General features: G+C 46.0%; 4 protein-coding genes across 4 annotated transcripts; 2 read left to right on the top strand and 2 right to left on the bottom strand.

Moving 5' to 3' along the window:
• Nucleotides 1-1265: 1265 nt before the first annotated feature.
• On the bottom strand, nucleotides 1266-8412 carry LOC128503303 (antigen peptide transporter 2-like). The gene is made up of 12 exons (XM_053473347.1): nucleotides 8298-8412; nucleotides 6732-7256; nucleotides 6420-6534; nucleotides 6104-6234; nucleotides 5392-5597; nucleotides 5091-5288; nucleotides 4354-4482; nucleotides 4080-4268; nucleotides 3311-3484; nucleotides 2789-2948; nucleotides 2338-2474; nucleotides 1266-2034 (listed from the first exon to the last, which is right to left on the bottom strand). The coding sequence occupies exons 2-12, from the start codon at nucleotides 7228-7230 to the stop codon at nucleotides 1837-1839; spliced, it is 2136 nt and encodes a 711-aa protein (XP_053329322.1). The 5' UTR covers nucleotides 7231-7256; nucleotides 8298-8412; the 3' UTR covers nucleotides 1266-1836.
• A 47-nt stretch (nucleotides 8413-8459) lies between these two features.
• On the top strand, nucleotides 8460-13542 carry LOC128503301 (antigen peptide transporter 1-like). Its single transcript, XM_053473345.1, has 12 exons — nucleotides 8460-8542; nucleotides 9082-9600; nucleotides 9716-9830; nucleotides 10108-10238; nucleotides 10324-10529; nucleotides 10844-11041; nucleotides 11132-11260; nucleotides 11472-11660; nucleotides 11745-11918; nucleotides 12162-12321; nucleotides 12446-12582; nucleotides 12998-13542. Exons 2-12 carry the CDS (start codon nucleotides 9093-9095, stop codon nucleotides 13226-13228), a joined length of 2178 nt encoding a protein of 725 aa, XP_053329320.1. The 5' UTR covers nucleotides 8460-8542; nucleotides 9082-9092; the 3' UTR covers nucleotides 13229-13542.
• A 948-nt stretch (nucleotides 13543-14490) lies between these two features.
• On the bottom strand, nucleotides 14491-17271 carry LOC128503308 (proteasome subunit beta type-8-like). Its single transcript, XM_053473351.1, has 6 exons — nucleotides 16986-17271; nucleotides 16422-16566; nucleotides 15955-16066; nucleotides 15345-15474; nucleotides 14842-15046; nucleotides 14491-14727 (listed from the first exon to the last, which is right to left on the bottom strand). The coding sequence occupies exons 1-6, from the start codon at nucleotides 17109-17111 to the stop codon at nucleotides 14636-14638; spliced, it is 810 nt and encodes a 269-aa protein (XP_053329326.1). The 5' UTR covers nucleotides 17112-17271; the 3' UTR covers nucleotides 14491-14635.
• Nucleotides 17272-20056: 2785 nt separating this feature from the next.
• Nucleotides 20057-22636, top strand: PSMB9 (proteasome 20S subunit beta 9). Its single transcript, XM_053473353.1, has 6 exons — nucleotides 20057-20174; nucleotides 20752-20819; nucleotides 21432-21563; nucleotides 21640-21769; nucleotides 22023-22164; nucleotides 22396-22636. The coding sequence occupies exons 1-6, from the start codon at nucleotides 20124-20126 to the stop codon at nucleotides 22521-22523; spliced, it is 651 nt and encodes a 216-aa protein (XP_053329328.1). The 5' UTR covers nucleotides 20057-20123; the 3' UTR covers nucleotides 22524-22636.

Below are 22636 nucleotides of genomic sequence, written 5' to 3'. Positions count from 1 at the left end.
TGTGTTCAAGCAGAAACTTCAGCTGAATTCTTATTACTTATTGTGTTATATAGCGCCATCATATTCTGCAGCGCTGTACAACGCTCAGATATTCTTAACTCAGGGCAGAATATGAATATGCCCGGTGGCTTTGGGCCTCATCGCGTCTGCCGCGCACTTCTATATCCACAGCAGCGGTAACAGAGAAGCACCTTCGCGCACGCGCATAATGACAGGAGCCTTAAATTTCCTGAACCAGTCCCTCCATCCAGGCTTATGTCTACGCGAAGTTGTCCTGGCGAATATCCTGGTTACGGGGCCGCCGGCAGCTTTGTGCCTCACAGACGGCACCCGGCAGAGGCCTCCAGGTTACATAAACCTGTCCCTGCTAATTATCTTTATAGTTTCTATAAATAATCATCTTCGGTGAAGAAACAGACAGCTTTCTAGGAATTAAATTACCTAAGGAAGATTTATATTGCATCACATCAGCTTTGATCTATGCGTTTCTGTCCAGGGCCGGACCCGGGTTAATTTAGCGAACCTGGCACTTTAAGGCCAAAGGCCGGCAAGTGGATCTGTGCAAACCTTAAACTGTCCCTCCTCTCCAGCCTGACCTCTCTTTTTTTTTTTTAGATGATTTCTCCTTAAAACACGTATGTGACTGAACCCTCCATCACGGGGACCCCTGGAGAGACCGGAGAGCCAGCCTCCTCCCTACTATGGGCCCTGGGTTTGTAGAGACTTCTGTGTCCCCCCCAGCAGTATCTTCTCATCACTGGCTGAGGGGATTACCTCCAGCAGACAGCCAGGATCTGCCACCAGGGAGGGACCGCCATTGTTTTAGTTTACTGTTATAATGTTAATCCGGTTACTGCCCCTGTAGTCTCGGGGAGGCAGATTAAGGGGGCGGTTTGTGTTGCAATATCTTGTTTTATGTTAATGTGTGTTTTGATGGCTATATCCAGCCCTGTGTTTTCTCGGCTAGTGACTGGGAAACCGGGCAAAGTGTGTCGCGTCCCAGGCTAAGGGAGCGCAGGTCAGTGGAGGTCAGTGGAGGTCAGTGGAGGTCAGTGGAGGTAGTCGGTCGGACTATCCAGATCCGTGACAACTCCTTTTTGTTGACTCAAAGCAAGGTAATAGGTGCTTTCTGATGAGGGAGGTCATTTTCAGGTGTAATTCCTGTAGATTTTGGCTTTTTTGGCCGGCTCGTTCATCTGTTACTTGTTTGGGAGTGCCTGTGTCTTTTGTGAGTTACAGGCGAGGGTATGCAAAGGTATATAAACTTTCTTTGGATTTCCATGAAATAGCATTTATTTTAGTTCACCAAAGCTATTTACAAAACTGCAACAAAGCAGGGAGAGACCAAACTTTATAGGAATTCTACCTGGGGACAAGCATAACAATTCTAAGCCTTATCTAATTTCTGCTTAATCGCTTTTCAGATGACAAGACAGCAACACATGTGCTCAATTTTTTTTGTTTGTTTATAGAAAAAAGGCTCGATAATCTTCTGAAGTTTAAAGCCATGTAAACGTCATAGATTATGAAAGCCATACCTCCCAAGTGTCTCACTTTTCATGAAACAGTCTCACACTTCACCGAGACAGATTTCTCTATTTGGACACTTGAAATGTTGTGGATTATGCAGTTGCTCCTATAAGAAGGGCTGAGCTGGGCCTGTATAATGTATAGTTCAACCCACGATGAGACTTTCAAGATTTCTTCAACCCCAAGAATATCGAAGGATTAAATGCTATGTACAATGCAGTGCAGTATTTCCCCTCTATCCACACTTTTGTGGTCTTATGCCCTAGTTCCACACGCCTCTCCAGCCTAAGCTCCACGCTTGGCTCCTCACTCCCCATTTTGTAGGATGTGTCCCTGCAGGTCGTAATATACACCCTGTCTCTGCATAAGCTCCTCGTGGGTTCCACACTCTGCCAGACGTCCTTCATCCAGAACTAGTATCTGATCGACCTCCCGCACGGTGCGCAGCCGGTGAGCGATAATCAACACGGCGAGACCCTCAATCCTCTGTAGAGAGCGCTGGATCTAAGGGAGACATGGAGACGGAATATCAAAAGACCTGGAGAGAGTGACTGATACATGCAGAATATGGAATATGATGTAATAAACATAGAACGTTCATCAAAAGTATCTGTCTGATAATACAAATAGTTAAAATATGTATTCAGGAAGAATGTGGATATCGAAACTTTCTTATTCATTCCTCAGCAGGTCAAAGGAAAGAGACAGGAGGAGGGAGACTGACGGATACGAGGATGGAGGAGAGCTATAAGGCACTGTCCACGCGTGTGATGGAAGAAGCCATGCTACGGGAACACTGCCCAATACCTCATATTCAGTCCCTGCGTCCAGGCTGCTAGACGCCTCATCCAGGATCAGGAGCTTCGGCTTCCGTGCGAGGGCCCGAGCGATTGCAATGCGCTGCTTCTGTCCAGCCCCCAGCTGTCCTCCGTTCCCACCAATTTCTGGAAGATATAACAGGTCCGCCAACAAATGTAATCATAGATGTACTGAGAGGGGGTGGTAGGTAAGTGGAGCAGCTTCCCAGCAGAAGTGGTATAGGGTAATACAGCAAGGGAATTTAAACATGCATGGCATAGACATATGGCTCCTGAATCATGGATGACAAGACCAACGAGTGATTAAGGTTTGAGTCTTTCCATCCTTACTGCCTCTCTGGAGAAATTCCCTTCTGTATCGCCTCCGGAATTCTCTCGAGCCATCACCCTGTCCAACATGCCCCTTCTGGATGTGTAATAATAAAAGCCCCTTTCCTCACCCGTATCGTAGCCTTTCTCCATGCCCATGATGAAGGACTCTGCGTTGGCGTTCCTTGCCGCTTCCTTAAGCTGCTCCTCTGGGACATTCTGGAGTCCATAACCAATATTATCTTTAACTGATCCAGAAAACAGGACGGGCTCCTGAGCCACCAGCGCCACCTACAGGGCACGGAATGAGAATTACGCCATTAATATAATTAACCTCATATTAACCTAATTCTAACAAAGATGAAAAGTTACCTGCAAAAGATTAGGCATATTAGGCTTTAATAACTCGTAATAACCTTTCGTAGATGTACAGTTACATAAAATGGGGCAGAATGTCAAAAAAGGATATCACAGAAAAGTGGGGAAACATCCTCTTTTAAAACATTTTTATTATTATAATTTTATGGGGAAAGGGTATTATACTTTTCAGAAATCAGGGCACATTCTGTACCTCATATACTCCACCTTGGAAATGCTGATCCAGCAGGACCCGATGAGCATTGCCACCCCAGCAGCTCATCACTCTGTCTTACCTTGGAGTGCAGGTACCGGTGCTCATACTGATCTAGCGGTTTCCCGTCCAGCAGAATTTTCCCGCTGTCCGGGTCATAGAATCGCTGCAACAGGGACACGCAGGTGGTTTTACCGCTTCCAGAGCGGCCCACTAGGGCCGTGACACTTCCAGGGATGAGTTTAAAGGACACGTTCTATGTGTGGGAGAGAAGAGAAAGTCTGTCAATAAGAAGGGCTGCTGCCAGAACACGGCGTATAATCCTCCAGCGCTGTACACAGTAATAACCCCCCAGTGCTGTATACAGTAATAACCTCCAGCAGTGTACATAGCAATAAACCCTTGTACTGTATACAGTAATGTTGGGGGGGCAAAAACCTGGTTTTATCTAATTTTATCTGCAGACCACCATTGTTCCTGCTAAAACACCACACTGAGCGGATGCTTTATGGCGATTCTAATGAAGTCTGTTACTCTTTCATTAGTCAGGAATTCCAGCTCGGTGGTTAAGACTGAGCCATTCTATTGTTTCCAACAGGCAGTATAATAAGAAGTCAGGGTGTTTGTCTAGTAGATTGGGCTCTGATAACAGAGCGGTTCTTAAATTTCAGACATTAATGACAAGGGAGCCCTGGTGCTTTACACCCAGCGTGTGCCCGCAAACTTCAGCACCCGATGTGCAGCAGATCACGGGCGCATGGAGAGACGACAGCCAGTGTGCCAGATGGGCAGTCCGGGGCTGTGAAAAGATTGATCAATAAAATATCTACAAACATAATTCTGATGATTACCTTAAGTGCAGGGCTGTCCTGGCGGGATGGATATGAAAATGTGACATTTCTGAACTCAAAACAACCACGAAGCTGGTCCGGGCGGTAGGTACCGGAGGTGGACACCAAGGGTTCCCGATCCAGATACTGGAAGACCTTCTGAGCAGCTCCGGCGGAATGAGTGATCTCACTCAGCATACGCACAAGCCCCTAGGGGAGAGAGAGGACTCGATTATCACACAACTCAACAATCCGTCACATTCCACACAGCGTCCGGGTCAGCAGCCAGTCTCACCATTATATAGTCTCCAGAATCCATCTGGTACAGAATAAACGATACCATCTTCCCAGTGGTTATATACCCATTCTGGATTAAAGTTTGTCCGTATAATAACATTATAATTTGGGAACAGAAGTTGGTGAGCTGAGAATGAAAAAAAAGATTTTATTTTTTTAACTATTTCAATACATGGAATTTGCACCAGAAATGAATCACAGCGATGAACATTAGAAATGGCCGAGTGTCCATGTTTATCAGACTATTTACCCATGAAAGGGGCAATTACCAACCGGACACAGGAGTCTCAAGCTAATTACTGAATCTCTGGGGTGGGAAGCTGAATTTGGCCACACCCACGTTGTCTACTGCTTACGCCCTCTCCCTGCCCCTTTTGGGGCTAACCCCACCCTATGCTCAGTAGGCCCCACCCCTTTCTACCGACTATAAAGAGCAGGAGAGGGAGAGCTAGGTTGGGGGGGCTGTGGAGTTCCCATATACAGTACTGTGCAAAAGTTTTAGGCAGGTGTGAAAAATTTTATAATATGTCCAAAAATATATAAATGTTAAAAATGTAAATCAAATCAATATTTTGTTCAATGATGAAATTAGTCTATTTACATGTCTATTTTTAAAATTTCTGGCACTTTTTCACACCTGCCTAAAACTTTCTGGATGAGTTAACCAACAACCCCAGAAGCACATTTTGCCCCTGCCGTGGTGATGCAATAGCTGCCCCCCTTAGCTGCAGTTACCTTAATTGCCAGGACGTAAAGCGCTCTGACCAGGTCCCTGAGGTACTGCAGTCGGTACGTTTCCTGCAGAGACTCCTCGTATCGCTTGGCCTCGTCCTCCATCGCAGCAAAACTATGAACCGTTTTCACCGACTCTAGAATCTCTTTGGCGATATCGCTGGACCTCGCGATGGAGTCTTGGACCTTCTGCACCAGAGGCTGTAAGATGATACAGTGCGCACCGTCACACAGCATAGCATCCCCTAAGCTTTCAAGACCTCAACGGTCTCTTCTTCAGTAGAAATACCCACCGTAACCTTACCTGATGATAGTGATTGTAAAACTTCTGTATGAGCCAAGTAATCGGCGAGCTGATAAAGGTTAGGAGCGTAAGCTGCCAGGACAGAGAGAACATAAATGCGTAAACCCCGATGCATTTCACCAGCATGCGGAATGCAATGTTCACGTTGCCAGCAATTGAGCGGCTCACAAGGGCCGTGTCTTGGGACAGGCGGGATGTGAGTTCTCCTGCGGACAAAATAAGGAAATAGCATTAGCTATATTATATATAATATATAATAATAGCATAATATAATAATAATAGCATATTCGCTCGTCCCTCCAGACACAATAACCTCTTTAATCTTTATGTTTAGACCTTTTAATATTTTAATGTACATTCACAAAGTTCAGGGGGGAGTTCAAAGGGGGAGAACAGGGGGTCAGTATCTAAAACTAGAGGCGTAGAGGTAAAGTAATTGAGATTAGAGGCTGAGATACTTTACTGAGAGGGTGGTAGATAAATGGAGCAGCCTCCCAGCAGTGGTGGAGGCTAATACAGTGAGGAAATGTAAACAGGCATGGGATAGGGATAAAGCTTTCCTCACTATGGGACCGGATCAAGGACTGATGGGGGTATGAATCCCTTACAAGATAAAGTTCGGCCTTTCTGTGTGAATCACGTGGTATAATGCGGATTTTTGGGCTGAACCCGCACTTTTCATACACTTTATTTGCGATCGCGCCGCTGTCACCTGTCTTCGTAGTTTCAAAGAATGAGATTTCTTGTTTCATAAAGGAACGGAAAAGGAATCTTCGCAAGCGCTGGGTCAGTCGAGCCATGGAGAACACGAAGAGGCCTCCGCGGCATCCCGCCAAAAGAGAGCTGAGGAGAGTGGGACAGTTAGCATGGCTTCCTGATGTTACCTGACACGCGGAGCACGAGGAGAAAACAACAATTCTGCCCCCAAGATCAGCAGGACCGCCCACAACATCAGCGGGACCGCCCACATATGTCCTTAACATCTTCTTTAAGCGTACAAAGCCCGCCTACGAACATTTTGCCCTTACCTTGCTATAGAAAAAATGGACACATAGACTATGGCCACCGAAAATTCCGATTCCTTGTAATTTGAGGACAAGATGTCGATTATCCGGCCCATGTAGTACGGGATACTCATCTCGCCTGGTGGGGCACGAAAATTAGAAGTTAGATTGTATCAGTCTTTATGTAACAACATTATAGATAAGTAGACACTTCTGCTGTTTCCATCTCACAAAACTTTAAATTATTTGATGAATATTCGAAAAAAAAAAATTAAAATTTATATTAATCAACTCATCCGTTCCAATACCCAGGTACGGCAAGACATGGAAACTCACTGAGCAGAGCTAGTACCAGGAAGATGAAAGCCCCGCTTAATGGACACCAGTCCGGCTTGGAGTATCTCAGGAGTCTTTTGAAGTTCTTCCTGCTCGTCTGTTGCCCGCTCTTGTCTTCTTCTGAAGATTCTTTTGGAAGAACGTGAGGCGACACGAGATCCCAGAGCAGACAGGCGAGGAGCAGGATGAGATGGGAGAGCAGGGAATGGTAGAGCCCGCAGTATAACTCCATGGGGTGAGAGGTGACATACATTCTCAATGTCTGGTACAGTGGTGGGGAGAGGCAGAGGGTAAGGGGGTACAGAAAAGACGATGAGGTCCAAGCTTGGCCCTCCATAAGGCGTGACACCGAGCCAAGCATGGTGAATTTTATTAGGGATATTGTCCACATGGCCAGTGGGAGAGCATAGGGGTAGTAAGTATATACAATCATGGAGGACATGTAAGTGGTAGAGGAGTCCAGGAGGAGGAAGGTGAGGTAGAGCCACAAAGAGCCCATGGTGTAGGTGACTGTGGGTGAAAAACCTGTAAAAACACAACAGAGATTTCTAAATGAAATAAGCTATTTGGCGTATTATTATTATTAGCATTATTCCTAATAATAATAATAATAATAATAATAATAATAATAAGTGTATTACCGCATTTGGCCACTTTTTTACATATTGCACTAATAAATGTCTGTTACATTCTGAGGGTTCTGCTGCCCCCAGTGGACACATAGAGAATTTACATTTTCATATAGAAACAAGAACGACAAAAGTTACTGGGATAGAAGGCCAGGGGGATAGATAATGGAGTGAATGAGTGGGGTGAATGAGTGGAGTGAATGAGTGGGGTGAATGAGTGGAGTGAATGAGTGGGGTGAATGAGTGGAGTGAATGAGTGGGGTGAATGAGTGGGGACAGAATGGGTGTGGGGTGAGCAGAATGAAGGCAGTTACCAGATAATACATCATTCTCATCAAATAACAAATAATACATAATTTTACAGAATAAGTAATAAAGCTTGAAGATAACGACAAGGAGTGAGAGGGGCAAGTAGGTGTGCAAAATATGGGGTGAAGGGGTTAACAGATGAGGGCAGAGATATAGGGAGAGGGGCAGCAGATCGGGGCAGATATACTGAGAAGGGTGTTAGGGTGCGGAGATACAGAGAAGGGCAGTAGGGGGGGCGGGGATACAGAGGAGGGTATTAGGGGTGCGGGGATACAGAGGAGGGTATCGGGGGTGCGGAGATACAGAGGAGGGCAGTAGGGGGTGCGGAGATACAGAGGAGGGTATTAGGGGTGCGGAGATACAGAGGAGGGCAGTAGGGGGTGCGGGGATACAGAGGAGGGTATCGGGGGTGCGGAGATACAGAGGAGGGCAGTAGGGGGTGCGGAGATACAGAGGAGGGTATCGGGGGTGCGGAGATACAGAGGAGGGTATTAGGGGGTGCGGGGATACAGAGGAGGGTATTAGGGGTGCGGAGATACAGAGGAGGGCAGTAGGGGGTGCGGGGATACAGAGGAGGGTATCGGGGGTGCGGAGGGAGGTAAACTGCTCGGTACAGACAGGTACTCACTGGCAGCGCTCGGGATCGGGCGGTGTCTGATGGTGGATGGGGAAAGGGGAATAATCTGCACTAGGAGGGGGTATATTTATAGCTGGGGTAGAAGGATGGCTGTCTGATCTGAGATGTGGGCGGAATATACCGGCTCCCGCTTTCACTTTCACTTCTGATCCGTTCATAGATCGGGGGTTTCCGGGGGCTGCGAACAGACAGACTGCCGGGGACAGGCGGACAGGCACAGCGGCAACTGCATCGGGGTAAGAACGACTAATTGTGGCCTTTCCTGATACCCTTTCAGCTTCATTACCACTTCCTAAACGAGCCCTGACTGTACAATCTGCCCAATAATTCCCCTGGGGTATCAGGGGCACCATGCGCTGGGTCTTCTGCCCATCACATCAGCTCTGGGGCAACCTCTGAATTTAACCCCATAAGGACAATTGAAAACAATACGGGCTTTGTCATTAAGGGTTAAGCTCTCACCCTGTCAGATTACTCTAATTATTATTATTATTATCATTATTATTATTATCTAAAGGCTCTCACCGTGTCTCCTTACATGATTAATCTCCTTTCTATTGCTTATTTAATTACCTTTGCAAAGTTTCACTTTTGCTTCAACTATTTCAAAGCATATGTCATGAGCATAACAAATAATTAATGTGTAAGAAATAACTTAATTATAATATTATAATAAAACAGAAAAAAAACAGCATTAGGTTTATGTAAAGTTTATGTGTAAGGCGCCTCTTCATAATCTTTCTTGTTTAATGATCATTTCTGTCTTGATTTGCAGGCTCGCTCATCATGAATTTCCTTTGGACTCTGGGATCCCTTGTGGCCCTGGATGTTACCACCGTGTACTTTCTGGGGTTTAACGAACCCCAAATAATGGCCCTGGCACACTGGGTCTGGGTAGTAGGCCTTTTGAGACTATTCATATTGACCCTTGGAAAGCACGTGTTCGGCTGCTGGTCCAAACTCCCCTGGTGGCTTCAGGGAGACCCAATTCCAGTGCCACACGTTGTCCTAAGTTTCCTTATCCCGACATGCGCCGCCGTGTCCCAGTTCGTGTCCCCACGGATCAGCTCGGAAATCCTTTACAGCTGGAGACACTGGGACATCTTACTGTTCTGTTACCTTAGCACCCTGGCCTCGGCCATCTTGTTGCACCACCTGTGGCCTCATGCTGAGGAGGAAGGAGATGGTCCTGATGCCGTGTCGTCTGGTTCCGTGACTCGCTTGTTGAAACTCTTGTGGCCTTGCAAACTTAGGTTTCTATTTGTGTTAATATTCCTGATAATTGGATCGTGGGGTAAGTAACAACGTTACTATTTCATCGCACAAAGACCTAAGGCTTCCATCCAGAGTAGGACACCATGTACCGTGTGCTGTATTGTCTATTACCCTCTATACGGTCTTGTTTTCAGGGGAGATGTCTCTGCCTTCCTACACTGGACGTATGACAGACTGGATCCTAAATAAGGAGGACCCCTCGATGTTCAAAAATGCCATCATAGCTATGAGTATGATCACCGTCTGCAGGTAAGAGCCACCAGCAGAAGTCAGGGTCATTTCATAGCTTGGAGGAACCTTCTGAAACACTTTTGGAACTTTAAGGAACTTTCCATGGGGCTTCCTGTTATGAATTACCTTTATTGAGTATTGGGATCTGTAGGATGATGGACAATCAGCATATGTAGGAAAATGTGTTACCAGCCTGCATTGTTTTAGCCTCTAGCTCATGTTCTAGAGTTCTAGGCTATTGTCACAGATATCTTAGTGTGTAATTTAATGTAACAATGTGTTTTTCCCTGTGCAGTGCAGTTTCTGAATTCATATGTGACTATATCTACAACAATACCATGAGCTTGATCCACATCCATACCCAGGGGCAGCTTCTACGCTCCGTCCTGAGGCAGGAAATTGGGTTCTTTGATTCTGTCCCCACAGGTAGATCCTAATCGACATGAAATAATATATCGCTTTCCTTTTAGACAAACCTAGCAGAACTTTAACTCTTTGAATGTCCTTGCAGGTGACATCATATCTCGCGTTACCACCGATATCAAAGTCATGAGTGAAGCTCTGAGTGAAGAGTTAAGCCTGTTTATTTGGTACTTCATGAGGACGGCCTTCCCCACTATCTACATGTTTAACTTGTCTCCAAAGCTGACAGTCTTTTCTGTGCTGTGCCTGTGCATCATCATGATTGCGCCACAATTATCGGGGACATTTTTACAGGTAAGGCAATTGTCACTCCACACATTTAATGATCATCCTATGTATGCGTACATCCGTAATATTATATTGATATGGTAGCGACAATCTTACAATCTTCTCTACTGAGTACAAAATTATATTACAAACAAAAAGCCTCACCAGATCCGCCTAGCCTGCTATCTCCCCAGCAATTTATTCCCGAATCCCGAGCCTCTAGAACGGGCTCCTTATCTCCTTTTTCCGCTCCCTGGTCCACCTTCTTTTTACCAGGATCTATTTGCCTTCTGATCAGATATTCCATATTTGACAGGGCTGTTCCTATTCCTTCCACACAGAAACTAGGAGCGAAAATCCAGGAATCTTCTTCGAAAGCCAACCAGGTGGCTCTGCAGACTTTCTCCAACATGAAGACGGTGCGGAGTTTTGCGAATGAGGAGGGCGAGTGTCAGCGCTATGAAAGTATGTTGCATGATACCTACCAGCTCAACAAGATGGAGGCTCTTGCCTATGGGTGCACCAATGTGGCCAACAGTGTGAGTACTAAGGAAAGCTTAGTAAATAAACACCATTTATGTTCAGGGGTTGAGGTTCTTATTTAATTATTTTTTTCCTCCTTCATACAGTGTTTGGGCCTGGCTCTGAAAGTCTTAATTCTGTACTTTGGTGGCCGATTAGTGACGAATGGAGAAGTCAGCGGAGGGGAACTGGTGTCTTTTGTCCTCTACCAAATGAGTTTTACATCAGCTGTTGAGGTATGGAATGATTCCTCTGTATAGTAGTGGTTGGCAGATGTGTTGTTTTACGTTGTGATGTTCTTGGGTGTTGGTCATACTCTGCACATGTATTGAATACACTGACCTTTTGAATTATTGAAGGTCTGGCAGATTATCCATTGGGTTCAGGTGTAGAATAGCAGTATCTTCATGTCCTGTTGTCATGCTTTCCGCTCCTTTTTACGCCCAGGTTCTGCTCAGTACATACCCTGAGGTCAAGAAAGCTGCAGGGTCCTCAGAGAAGGTTTTTGAATACATGGACCGCACCCCACAGATGCCGATATCAGGATCTTATGTCCCCACCAATCTGAAGGGACACATTGAGTTCCAGAATGTGACGTTCTCGTACCCTAAAAACCCAGATACCCCAGCCCTGCAGGTGCTGATAGACACATGGCCACTTGTAGTGTAAGTCTCCTTCTCAAACAGTGTCAGTTTCCTCATTTTCTCTCTGTGTCTTTAGGGACTGTCCTTCAAACTGTTTCCAGGTCAAGTGACTGCGCTGGTGGGTACCTGCGATGCCGGAAAGTCTACGGTAGTGCAGCTGCTGCTACGGTTTTATGAACCACAGAACGGAAAGATATTAATGGACGGGAAACCATTGGCAGAATATGACAACCATTTCTACCGCAGCAAGGTAATGGCTCACACATATATTGTGTATAATAAATTATTAGTAATAATACTCCGGGTATCAGATTGATGATGGCCAGCATCCATATAGTAAACCAGAAGAAGACGTTGGCAGAGGAACATATGGCCCCTGATCTCCGACATCAAGCTGTTGACCAAGAGCAATAGACCTGCACATGACTTGTGTGTGAATACTGTTACCTGTGTGCGCTTCATAATATGACTATTCTACCATCTTCTACTACAGGTATCGGTGGTGAGCCAGGAGCCGACCCTCTCTTCCCGTTCCCTGCAGGACAATATTTCCTATGGGATGGAAAATGTCCCGCTAAACTCAGTCCAGGAAGCAGCCAAGGTGGCCTACGCACATGACTTCATTACCAAGCTGGATAACGGCTATCAGACAGGTACAGGCTCTGGGCAAGCTTTGTTTGGGGAGAACAACATGAGCATTATATGCAATGTATTATTATCGGGAAGACACATAATAACAAGTGTGGTCTTTATTAATTCCACTCTTCATCTCCAAAGATGCTGGACAGAAAGGTGGGCTGCTCTCCGGGGGGCAGAAACAGAGGGTAGCATTAGCAAGAGCCATTCTAAGGGACCCAAAGGTCCTCATCCTGGATGATGCCACCAGTTCTCTGGATGTAGAGAGTGAGAAGAAGGTGAGTGCAGTAAAGGAACCAAACACTCACAGTCACACACAATATTCTATCATGCATGCCATCACACACAATATTCCATCACACAATCAGACACAATATTCCATCTCGCATTCCATCACACAGTCACACACTGTGGGGTCTATTCAATAAGAGGAGAGTCTACAGGACCGTCAGAGCCAGTTCTTACAATGTGCCTTGTAACAAAAATGCCCAACACTCCATCATATGGTCACACAGTGTTCCTTTAGACAGACAAACACAACATTCCATCACACAGCCGCACATTCCATTACATTTACAATATTTTATCACAGATACACACGCTTCTTCTAGACCAAGTTCCTCCCTTCTACTTCTCATTCAGTGAAGTTGGGTCGTTAAACCCAATTGTCTAAAACCTCCCGTCTCCCCTCAGGTGCAGGGTGCGATATACGACAATGCCCGGCAAAGGAGTGTCCTGCTCATCTCCCACCGCATGCACAGCGTGCAGAGGGCAGACCGCATCCTGGTGCTAGAAGGGGGTCGGATCGTAGAAGAGGGGACACATGAACAGCTGATTGCTCGGAAGGGCAGCTATTGTAAACTCTGGAACAATCAGAACACGAGTTACCAACGAGGGAACGGAGAAGGAGAGGAAACTCAGTGATTAGCCTTTCATGTATTACTGTCCTGATCTTGAGCCAAGCAGACCTGGCTTAAGAATGAATTGTGTGCCAGTGATGGGCCGTAGGAACCCCTTTGTGTTTAATTGGGCTTCTCTGTGACATTTGAGAAAACAGGATGTGATGCAAGCATCCCGCTAGTGTGCACAGTGTGTGATGTCACACCCTCTAGTGTCACACTGGAGCCATTCTAAATACGATGAGTGTCCCTGACCCTGATATGTAGGATTTCAATGCACTGTGATGGATGTGACCACATTTCATATATATATATATATATATATATATATATATATATATATATATATATATATATATATATATATATATATATATATATACAATATATACGTCTTTACTAATCGCCACATTAATGGTTGCTAAGGTCTATAATACTAAGGGGTACAATTAATATTGGAGGTTACCTTTGTATAGTAAACTGTAGCTTCTATTTGCTTTTATATTTGCTAATGTTTTCATAATGTATGTAACGCAATAAAAATGTATTATTTTGATGTGTGCCTTTTTTTTCTTGCATTAGGTTCCACTGGTAGACCAATTTCATTGCTGAGGTCAGAATAAGAACAATTCATAGACCTGGTCGAACCACATAGTCTTCCCTTGAGCTTATATTTAACATTCTACATTTACATGCTTGTTACAGAAGCCACTGATTATGCACTTATTTATTGTAAAGTGCAATGATGTAATGTAATTAAAGAAATAAATAATAAACCGTATACATATGTTTGAATTTTAAATTAACTTTCCCGTCAATATAAAACTCAGTATCACTGTGGTTAGTAGAATGCCAGCAATATGGGGCAGTGTGATATGGTGACATTAAATATAAATCGCTGAATAAAACAATAAATAATAATAATGATAAAACATCACAAGGAAGATATATAGGTAGGGGCACCTGGAGGTACTGCCCTGGGTAAGACCTTGAGGAGCACAGCTCTAAATACCCCACTGATGGTCGAGGCCGGAGTCACGTAGCCCATACTGGCCTTTGTGAAGCTCCCTCTGAGAAGCACAGCACATGGGACTGGCTGGTTGACCATTTGGTTCCTTAAATGCCACCGGGTGCTGGCTGCGTTCACTAATGAGTTACCAGGAGCTCTACTTCAACAAGGGAAGACATCTTCACACCTGCCTTGAAACGTATGACCAGAAAGTCTTAGGACTAAAGAAAACAAAACCAGAAAGGTTTTCAGAAACACAGAATTAACAGAAAGGAGGCTTTTATCTTAAAATGTAAGTTTTATTCGTTCTTTGACTGTACTGTGTTACATCACAACGAGGTTTCAATATTCTGTTTGGGGGTCCCAGAGAAGTAAAGGTTGGTGGTTCGGAGGCCTCTGTAGGATCTCCTTCTGCCTTTCTGGTCACTCGGTCTTCTGCTCAGTGTATCCCTGTAGCAAATCGCTTACATCATACTGTCCAACCTTCACCCAGCCGTCCGCCTTCATGTGGTACACTAAGGAGAAAGCAAAGATTTATCAGAATCCCTACCCGCAGGAAAAATAGAAGCATGGAACCATTCGTCTCCAAGCTTAACCAGTGCCAGGTCCCGTTTCAGAGTAGTACTTACTGTTCACAACTCCCCCCGAGTAGGCATCACGGTGAGTGGCATAGGTGACCGCCCTGCGGCCCAGATCATAAGCCTCTTCCGGACTCAGGTCATACCGATAGCCGCTGTCAATTACTCCATAGGCGTAAGAATTCCCTGATCCGGTGGAAAAGATGTCCCCACACAATCTGGTACCATTTTCATTCACATAATACAGACCGGGACCCTGTTGGAAACATCAGCCAGGAGAGACGTACATTTTGAGATGCAGAATGTTTTTATACATTCTTTACCTGCTCCCCTTCTGGACTGAACCTGTAGACACATTGGGGTCGCGCTAAGAACAGCGATTCTGTGCAAAACGACCAGGGGTCTAAATCCCAGCCGTGGCCCTTCTAGTGATGACATCATCAGGCTCCTAACTTCTAGCGATGTCATGCACTGCTTAGTTGTGTAATAGTACCTGAAGCCAGCATGCAGAGAGGTTGTAATGGTGGGGAATGGTGGGGAATGGGGCTTCCTACCTTCTTATCCCATCCGCAGATCATGCTGCCCATGGACAGCCCGGCTCCTCTGTACTGCAGCATCATGTTACACAGGAGCTTGGATGCCGCCGACACCGAGATCCGGGAATTATTCCTCAGCTGGTATAACCTAGGAAACAGGAATTCATTCCACACGCCGGTGACACGGAGGGGACTACAGATTTCTAGAGGCATACATCGGGATATAGGGGAAATATCATTATTCCCCATCCATCTTATGGGTACTATTCAGAAATTGTGGTCTTGGTACCCCTTGGTATTACCTTGTACCCACCTCCCGAAATACAGAACCCCTTTCAAGGCCAGGGCCCATAGTCTATAGGAAGAAGGCCGGCCCCCAGGCCCCTCCAGGAGCCCAGGGCACGGACATGTCCTATTTACTAAAGATCTCCATGCAGTTCGGAGGCCGAGGTTCTACGACATAAAATCAGTCCAAACGTTCACTTTTTAGGTGGCCCTTTCTCTGGCTAATTTATCTGGGGTTCCAGATGCTATGAAGAACTGGCATGCAGGGACTCCATTGTACAGCGCTACAGAATATGATGGCACTATATAAAACAATAAAAACCAATAAATACTACTCACTCACCTGCACTCTTTAGCCAGCAGTCTCTCCCAGTACTGGCAGTCAGCGGCACTTCCGGACATGGTCCCCAGCAGGTAAGGGTTAATCTCAATCACTTTATTAACCTTTAGTGTCGCTGTTTTGGAAATCCAGAAGATCCAATTACTAAGGAATCGGCCCAAATTTCCCCGCGGTAATGACGAAGCAGGCAAAGTGGGCCAGTGTTTTATATGGAGTTAATGTATTATGTCATGTAATATAATATCGGCAAGGAAAGGGGTCTTTTAACAGCTCCCTGGTGATAAAATCAGCGCAGCATCCGGTACTAGGTTGGGATGGTAATACCTGCAAGTAGCGTTTTCTGGGGTTACTGCTGACTCCAGTTGCCCCAGACAGCTGCCTGCCTTGCCCTGACTGCAATCAGATAAGTGTTAGCCGGTGTAATAAAATGGCCCGGATACTCGTTATTCCCGTTCGCTCCCCACATTTACCGATATAACTCCCAGCCGAAGCTCTCGAATCCACGGCTACGATGACCCCATGCTGGAATTTAAAGGCCAGGGTCGTGGTTCCGTGCCACGGCTCGATTTTCACGCCATCCACCCCCTGCTCCATTCGACGCAGGAACTCCGCGGGCTGCAAAGCGGGATAAATATAGTTATTACAGGTAGAGAAGTCAATGGCCGGGATGGGGAGGAAAAAATAATAATACCAAGGGGTCCAAAATATTCAATAAAATGTCAGCAGAAAAGCCGCTAGGCATCATTTTAAGCCGGGGGGTTTATTTTTTAATCATATGTTGAAGTAAAAATCCTGGGTGTCTAAAAACTTTGAAGTAATAGGACAGACATAGCTTATCTCAGTTAATATTAATAATAATAATAAATATCACAAATAAACTAAAAAAATAAAGTATATCTAAATAAAAAGTTTCCATTTGACGTCCTCTAAATCCTCTTTGGCTACATTTACATAAATTAGTTACATATATGAAGAAGCATAAAGAAGAATATCTATCCATCGCTACATACATTCTAATAAATGCATGTTCCTACCTGCCACCCAGGGGGCACTGCCAGCTCGGTCTTCTGTGGCAGGAATGAGATGGCGGGGGAGATTTTGCCCCCATACAGGGGTAACCGCCAGTCGGATGAAGAGCCACACACTTGCAGAAGGGCCATCTCAGAAACCTCAGCGATCCGGTTCTTGGGTCTGGTTCTGTGACTCGCTCTGTTTGGACCTCTCGGGGTGGGACTGAGCCGTACTCGTCTCCAGGGCTGTCTCTCTCTCTCTCTCTCGCACTCTCTGCCTACCCCTGGGTGTCTCCTCCCGTCTATCTCTCTATAACAGAAACTGAAAGTGACACGAAGTCGAGAGCCTCGATGGCCGTTCCTCTCCCCAGAACCGAGCAAAGATAAAGGGATATCCGGAACACAGGATGGTGTGCGGTTCTAGAGCAGTTATATACATCCGTATATAGATATATAGATAGATAGATAGATAGATAGCAGTTGGAAAGACACCAGTTTGAATTCCCATTTCTGATTGTGTTATATAGCGCCATCATATTCCACAGCGCTGTACAACGCTCAGATATTCTTACATCAGGGCAGAATATGAATATCCCCGGTGGCTTTGGGCCTCATGGCGTCTGCCGCGCACCTCTATACCCACAGCAGCGGTAACAGAGAAGCACCTTCGCGCACGCACATAATGACAGGAGCCTTAAATTTCCTGAACCAGTCCCTCCATCCAGGCTTATTTCTTAGCGAAGTTGTCGTGGCGAATATCCTGGTTACGGGGCCGCCGGCAGCTTTGTGCCTCACAGACGGCACCCGGCAGAGGCCTCCAGGTTACATAAACCTGTCCCTGCTAATTATCTTTATAGTTTCTATAAATAATCATCTTCGGTGAAGAAACAGACAGCTTTCTAGGAATTACATTACCTACGAGAGATTTATATTGCATCACATCAGCTTTGATCTATGCATTTCTGTCCAGGGCCGGACCCGGGTTAATTTAGCGAACCTGGCACTTTAAGGCCAAAGGCCGGCAAGTGGATCTGTGCAAACCTTAAACTGTCCCTCCGGTGCAGCCTTTTATATATATAAAATTATTACCAAATTACTGGAAGACAAAATACTATAAATAATAAACTATGAATAAGTGAACTTACATATTTATAAAAACAACTACCCCAATAAAAAAAACCAGGAATTTTTATTTGGAAAAAGCTGCAACTGCCATAGTTCCTCTTAAATAAAATAGCGAACGGTGACGGCGATTTGGAAGACTCATAAATGTTACGTTTTAACGGGGAGGTTGTTGAAAATTGCAATATTATGCTTTTAAAATTTTAATGCAGCGCAGGCATTTTTTCATGAATAAAAATGTAATATTAACAGGAAAAGTAAAATGGATGCACGGTCGTGTAGTTGTATAGAAATATGAAAATGGGTGTTTGGGGGTTAAATGTTCTGCTTGGAAAGTCCGAAAGTATTCTGCCAATAGAATGTGAATGTTGAAAAGCTAAGTGGCAACGGCCAATGAATGTTTAGACAATAATACACATCATCAGTTGCCAGGCAGATGATCTGTGAACAGTTTAGAAAAGTGAGTAGTTGAGAGTAACCACAGGCTGCTTGAATTAGAACTACCTGAGCCAGTCCTGATAACGCGCAGGCACATCCCCTACATTACATACAGACCCGCCGCTGTCTGACCAGTCCTGATAACGCGCAGGCACATCCCCTACATTACATACAGACCCGCCGCTGTCCGACCAGTCCTGATAACGCAGTCACATCCCCTACATTACATACAGACCCGCCGCTGTCTGACCAGTCCTGATAACGCAGTCACATCCCCTACATTACATACAGACCCGCCGCTGTCTGACCAGTCCTGATAACGCAGTCACATCCCCTACATTACATACAGACCCCGCGCTGTCTGACCAGTCCTGATAACGCGCAGTCACATCCCCTACATTACATACAGACCCGCCGCTGTCTGACCAGTCCTGATAACGCAGTCACATCCCCTACATTACATACAGACCCCCCGCTGTCTGACCAGTCCTGATAACGCAGTCACATCCCCTACATTACATACAGACCCGCCGCTGTCTGACCAGTCCTGATAACGCAGTCACATCCCCTACATTACATACAGACCCGCCGCTGTCTGACCAGTCCTGATAACGCAGTCACATCCTCTACATTACATACAGACCCGCCGCTGTCTGACCAGTCCCGATAACGCACAGGAACATCCCCTACATTACATACAGACCCGCCGCTGTCTGACCAGTCCTGATAATGCAGTCACATCCCCTACATTACATACAGACCCGCCGCTGTCTGACCAGTCCCGATAACGCACAGGAACATCCCCTACATTACATACAGACCCCGCGCTGTCTGACCAGTCCTGATAACGCAGTCACATCCCCTACATTACATACAGACCCGCCGCTGTCTGACCAGTCCTGATAACGCAGGCACATCCCCTACATTACATACAGACCCACCGCTGTCTGACCAGTCCTGATAACGCGCAGGCACATCCCCTACATTACATACAGACCCCGCGCTGTCTGACCAGTCCTGATAACGCAGTCACATCCCCTACATTACATACAAACCCCGCGCTGTCTGACCAGTCCTGATAACGCGCAGGTACATCACCTACATTACATACAGACCCGCCGCTATCTGACCAGTCCTGATAACGCAGTCACATCCTCTACATTACATACAGACCCGCCGCTGTCTGACCAGTCCTGATAACGCAGTCACATCCTCTACATTACATACAGACCCGCCGCTGTCTGACCAGTCCTGATAACGCAGTCACATCCCCTACATTACATACAGACCCCGCGCTGTCTGACCAGTCCTGATAACGCAGTCACATCCCCCTACATTACATACAGACCCGCCGCTGTCTGACCAGTCCTGATAACGCAGTCATATCCCCTACATTACATACAAACCCCGCGCTGTCTGACCAGTCCTGATAACGCGCAGTCATATTGGATGCAAACCCAGAGTCCCCCCTTCAGAAATCCTGAATCAGCTTGTCTGTCTGTCTGTCTGTCTGTCTGTCTGTCTGTTACAAACACAGAGACGCCAAGCTGCAGCTTCACAGTTTGTTTCACTTTTACTTCGGCTGGAAGGGAAGAACGAGTAATGCCCGGCTCGGGGAGTCCGTTTAATGCCTCGTATGAGGTGTCCACAGGGGTAAGACGATCATTTCATGCCCTGAGGGTTACCTAGGGGCCGGGGGGGGGCAGGCGGATGGCAGAGAGGGAGAGGTAACGTCATGCGGACAGAGACGGGAAGAACACGAGAGAGAAAAGAGGAGGCTGGGAGAGAAGCGTTAAAAAATCCAAGGAAATGCCTCAAAAAGATGTTTAACCCTTTAATGCCAGCAGAGCACTGTATAGAGGACTGAGCCGCAGGCTGCGCATGGACCAGAGCAAAACCTGCAAACTTTGAAAATATTTAAAGAAATGTAAAAATAAGCATTTTTTTCACTGGGGGTCATTTCACTAAGTAGAGCCCCCCTTGCTAAGAGTGACTCTGATCAGGGCCACCTTTAACTCAGAGCAGAAGGGGGAACTGCCCTGGGTCCAGTCATTCCTGGGGGGCCGATGCTAGGGGACATTTCACTATATAGCGTGCTTAGTGTTACACTCAGCATTGTGTAGATGGCCCCTGATGGTTGCCTTTGCCCCCCCCCCCCCCCGGACCTCCTGTACCCTTTGTTGGTCTGTAGAATGCTGAGACGTTTGTAACAAAGTATCTCTCCCCCCAGACCACCATCATTGCGGTGGAGTTCGACGGAGGGGTTGTTGTAGGTTCTGACTCGCGTGTGTCTGCCGGGTAAGTCTGGGTTCCTGTTCCGGCCCCTGCCGGCCCTCCTATCCATGTCTGGATTGGGTGTGTTTCTGGGGGATTAGCCTGGAGCCGCTTATTACTTTATTAATTATCTGAAAATCCATACAATCCCTCCATGGTGAAATCCGCTGCCCAGGAGTTTGCGGCCCTCTTGGTGGTCATTGATCTGTCACAGCCTGTATACAAAAGTGTACCTTCCAAGTGTCCCACTTTAGTAGGGTCAGTCCCTCTCTGGAACACAAACTGTTCTGTCCCCCGTTTCTTGCCCTTCTCCTCTTAGAATATAAATAGCGTAATATAACCAGCAGAAAATGGGGTTATAAATAATATATTTAGAGATGAGATTAGGGGCTCCTCGCACTTCTGTGACCCAGCAGCCACCACATTGTGGGGGCCCTGTCAATATAAAGCATATGATAATAAAATTCATCTCCCTGCTACTATATCTGTTTATCAAAAATACATGGTCCCCGCGACCTCGAAGGTCAGCATCACTGGTGGTCCTGCCATTTGTATGTCGTACCTGTATCTGCACGTGGGTGTTAGCGTGTCTGCATGTATACGGTGTGATTCCTATACATATTTTTTCCTCCCCAGTGACGCCGTGGTAAATCGAGTATTTAACAAAGTAGCTCCTGTCCACCAGAATATATACTGTGCTCTTTCTGGATCTGCAGCGGATGCGCAGGCGCTGACGGACCTGGTCAGCTATCACATGGATGTGCACAGGTGAGACCCCTGCACAGGTGAGACCCCGCTAGTCCTTGCGGGCGGTAACATTTCTGTCTCGTTTTCTCGTCTGCAGCATAGAAATGGGGGGACCTCCGTTAGTCTTGGCGGCTGCGACTCTGGTGAAAGGAATCACCTACAAGTATAAGGAGGAGATGGTAGCCCACCTCATCGTCGCTGGGTGGGATGGAAAGAACAGGGGGCAGGTAAGTGCGCTCTCTCAGGAAACAGAGTGAAGGAATGAGGAGAAACGGTCAGACCAGCGGGGAAACGGAATGAAAGTGAGCGTGCGTGTCATTAATGGGGGGCACGGAACAGAATAGAATATTGGAATATTTATTTAAAAACTTTGTTAAAGGTAGTTAAAGAAACAAGTTACACTCTTTGGGGGTCTGCGTGTTTTATGATATATTTCGTCACATTATTTAATTTGCTGTCTATGATGTGACTCTTGGCCAGGTCTACGGGACGCTGGGAGGTATGATAACGCGGCAGCCGTTCGCCATCGGAGGCTCGGGCAGCACTTATATATACGGCTATGTGGACTCGGCCTTCAAGCCTGGGATGTCCAAAGAGGAATGCGAAAGATTCGCTATCCAAGGTGAGAATATTAAATATATCCCCCCAAATAATCTGTGCGATAATAGTTTTATCAAACCCCCTAACCCTCATTAGGTGGGATGGAGAATTACTGACATGCTCTAGAGCTCTAGGAAAGCAATGCCATAAACCGAGAGATCACAGCTATTTATTTAACCATGGTTTATTTTATAATTATTGTCATTATTATTATTATTATTATTTTCTCATTATTATTATTATTTCTTTTCAGCTCTCTCCCTGGCCATGAGCCGCGATGGCTCGAGTGGTGGTGTTATTTACCTTGTGACAGTCACCGAAGATGGAACGAAAAACACCCTTTTAACCGGGGATAATATTCCTCGCTTTTATGATCTGTAACTCTGCTCTAGGGGGTCCCAGTATCATCTCGTGTATGCGCGACATTTATTAAAGACTGGAACCGTAAACCTCTGCTGTACATTTAAATAAAAGACATTCCGTGTGAATTCAAA

The sequence above is a fragment of the Spea bombifrons genome, chromosome 8 (genome assembly GCF_027358695.1).
Source record: "Spea bombifrons isolate aSpeBom1 chromosome 8, aSpeBom1.2.pri, whole genome shotgun sequence".
Taxonomy (NCBI): Eukaryota; Metazoa; Chordata; class Amphibia; order Anura; family Pelobatidae; genus Spea; species Spea bombifrons.
This window is presented reverse-complemented; position numbering and strand designations above follow the sequence as displayed.